The sequence below is a fragment of the Dipodomys ordii genome, unplaced genomic scaffold, assembly GCF_000151885.1.
Source record: "Dipodomys ordii isolate 6190 unplaced genomic scaffold, Dord_2.0 Scaffold32, whole genome shotgun sequence".
In the NCBI taxonomy this organism is placed as follows: Eukaryota; Metazoa; Chordata; class Mammalia; order Rodentia; family Heteromyidae; genus Dipodomys; species Dipodomys ordii.
The window spans coordinates 16747424-16750253 of record NW_012267248.1 but is presented as its reverse complement, the minus strand read 5'-3'; the positions used below and the strand labels follow the sequence as shown (position 1 = coordinate 16750253).

Below are 2830 nucleotides of genomic sequence, written 5' to 3'. Positions count from 1 at the left end.
AGCTCAAGTGGTAGAGCGCTCGCCTTGAGCTGAAGAGCTGAGGGACAGCGCCCAGGCCCAGAGTTCAAGCCCCACGACCGACAAAAAAAAAAAGTGCTGAGGGACAGCGCCCAGGCCCAGAGTTCAGGCCCCACAACCAGACCCCCCCCCAAAAAAAAAGAAATGCAAATCAAAACAACATAGAGATTCCACCTTACCCCACTTAAAATGACTATAATCAAGAAATCTAATAACAAGAGATGCTGGAAGGAATGTGGACAGAAGGGAGCCCTACTGCATTGGTGGTGGGAATGTAAACTTGTTCAACCACTTTGGAAAGCAGTATGGAGGTTCCTCAAAAGACTATACATAGAGCTGGCCTATGACCCAGCAATCCCACTTTTGGGCATTTACCCAAACGATCACAAACAAGAAAGACTTTTTGAGATGAGTGATCTTCAAAAGGATGACACAATTTAATAAATAAGATAGGAACAATGAAAACAAAGACCAGAGATGATTTTCAGTTTTGGACATAGACATCATCAGATTTTCTATCAAGTCAGTGTCTAACAGCAGGCAAAAATCTAAGTGTGCTGATGTCAGAAAAATGTACATAAATTGACTCTGAGGACTTCTGTTCACAGAGGTGACCAACAACAGAAGTCATGTTATAGAAATAAGAGGAAATAGCCAGGTGCTGGTGGCTCACTCCTGTAATCCTAGCTACTTAGGAGGCTGAGATCTAAGGATTGCAGTTCAAAACCAACCCATTCAGGAAAGTCCATAAGACTCTTATCTCCAATTAATGAGCAAAAAGCCAGAAGTGGAGCTGTAGCTTAAGTGGCTGTAGCTATAGCTCAAGTACTAGCCTTGAGCACAAAAGCTCACGGAAATCACCCAGGTCCTGCGTTCAAGCCTCAGGACCAGCACATACAAAAAAAAAAGAAAGAAAAATACAAAAAAAGAAAAAAAAAGCTCAACTTTGAACGGGTAGAATATTTACAACTATGGAAAAGGTGAGGAAGAAGCTTGATATTACAATATAGGTTCCATTTGGGCAGAATCTAATTTCATCGCTAACACACCTATAGAGTTATACATATGAGAGGATGTGGACCAGAGAGGGTGCAACATTGAAAATGAGGAGGGCAAGAGTGGTTTTCAGTGTGGTAACTATGAGCATACCATTGATTAACTGTTGAAATATTTATGAACTCACTGGTAAAGATCCACTGCCAATTATCCTCCCCCACACCCACACATTAGTTTCCTCATGCACCAACTCCCCTATCCAGACCAATTGGTTCTCCTATGATATAGCAACTAAACAAAGTGACTCCTGACACAGCAGGTGCCTTCAGGACAAGATGAAGATTGAAGAGTCATAGCCCTTGTCAAATGGTGGCTGAGACAGGGGAGAAAGCAGGGCTCAGCAGAGAGCTACATGGAAGCGAGACCCCCTACAGTCTACACTAGAGTAAGGATGGCTAGGAGATTATCAAAGGAAAAAACAGGAACAGCTTAAAGCAGCAACAGATGCAGAAAGGTTTTTGTGGGTTTTTTTTTAAGATTAAGAAGAATTAAACATACTCATAAATCAAAGGAAATTAGCACAAAAAAGCCTATGAGAGAAACTGAATCAATAGATCATGTGAAAATAAAAAATGTAAAGATGGAAATTCTAAGAGTAATAAAATAACATGTGTCAAGTTCTATTCTAAAAGCTACAAGAAAAATTAATTAAAAGCTGTACTTTTAATTGCTTAAGAGTTGTGAGTTCATCCTTGTAAAGATATGGAAACTGAGAAAAAGAGTATGAGAAAGGAGAGTTGGAGATCATGTGACTGACACATACTAACAGTATGGAGTACTTGGCACACATGAACGCATCTGAATCCAATCAACCATGCAATGACATTTATCATCAGTATTTTTTGGACACATTAGCTGCCTAGAAATTATTTTAAGAGGAAAATACTGCAGATCCAGGGCTTGAATTCCAAAGGCAAATTATAACCATGTTTTACTTTATTTCTTATGAAAAGAGTAAGATTGCTATATTTTGCAGCCTCCAGAGAAGGTTAACCTATAAATGTTTCAAAAAAGCCAAGAATTCTTACCGTTAGGAGAATAATGCTTGGTGGCTTCATAGGATACTCTGGTGGCAGCACTATTCGACCATGATAAACTCCTCCATCAAAATCAGAATCTGGGGGCCCTCTCACTGTGAAGTGCCATTCAAAAAGGTTGTCCTAAACGAAAACAACAATCCATAAGGGGATCAACAATATTAAAAAGCTTGATCGTTTTCATCAACATGAATATTAAAGTATCAGATAAGAAAAATCAAATGTTTTATATTATTGCTAAGGTAGTTCTAATGCACAAAATTTGTCAAAAATAAAATTATAAATAAAAAATAAAAGCTGTTTAAATTTTGTCATAAGAACAAAAATTTTATTTTCAAAAACAAAAACTTCTAAGAAGCCAGGTGCTGATGGCTCACTCCTGTAATCCTAGCTACACAGGAGGCTGAGATCTGAGGATTGCAAGAAAGTCCATGAGACTCTTATTTCCAATTAACTACTCAAAAAAGCTGAAGTGCAGCGCCACGCACAGGTGGCTCATACCTACTCAGCAGGCTGAGATCTGAGAACTGCAGTTTGAAGCAAGCCCAGGCAGGAAAGTCTATGAGACTTTTACCTTTAATCTCCAATTAACCACCAAAAAAAAAAAAAAAAACCCAGAAGTAGAGCTGTAGCTCAAAGTAGTAGAGCATTAGCCTTGAGCAAAAAGTTCAGGGACAGCGTCTAGGCCCTGAGTTCAAGCCCCAGGACCAGCACAACAA

General features: G+C 39.2%; 1 protein-coding gene across 2 annotated transcripts in view; it reads right to left on the bottom strand.

Annotated features, from left to right (window-relative positions):
* The window catches only part of Ube2j1 (ubiquitin-conjugating enzyme E2, J1), a 31216-nt gene that overhangs the window by 15414 nt on the left and 12972 nt on the right, over positions 1 to 2830 (bottom strand). For both annotated transcript variants that reach the window (XM_013016707.1, XM_013016709.1), the window contains exon 3: positions 2103 to 2234. In XM_013016707.1, the coding sequence (XP_012872161.1) occupies positions 2103 to 2234 (132 nt within the window). The remainder of the gene's footprint in view (positions 1 to 2102; positions 2235 to 2830) is intronic.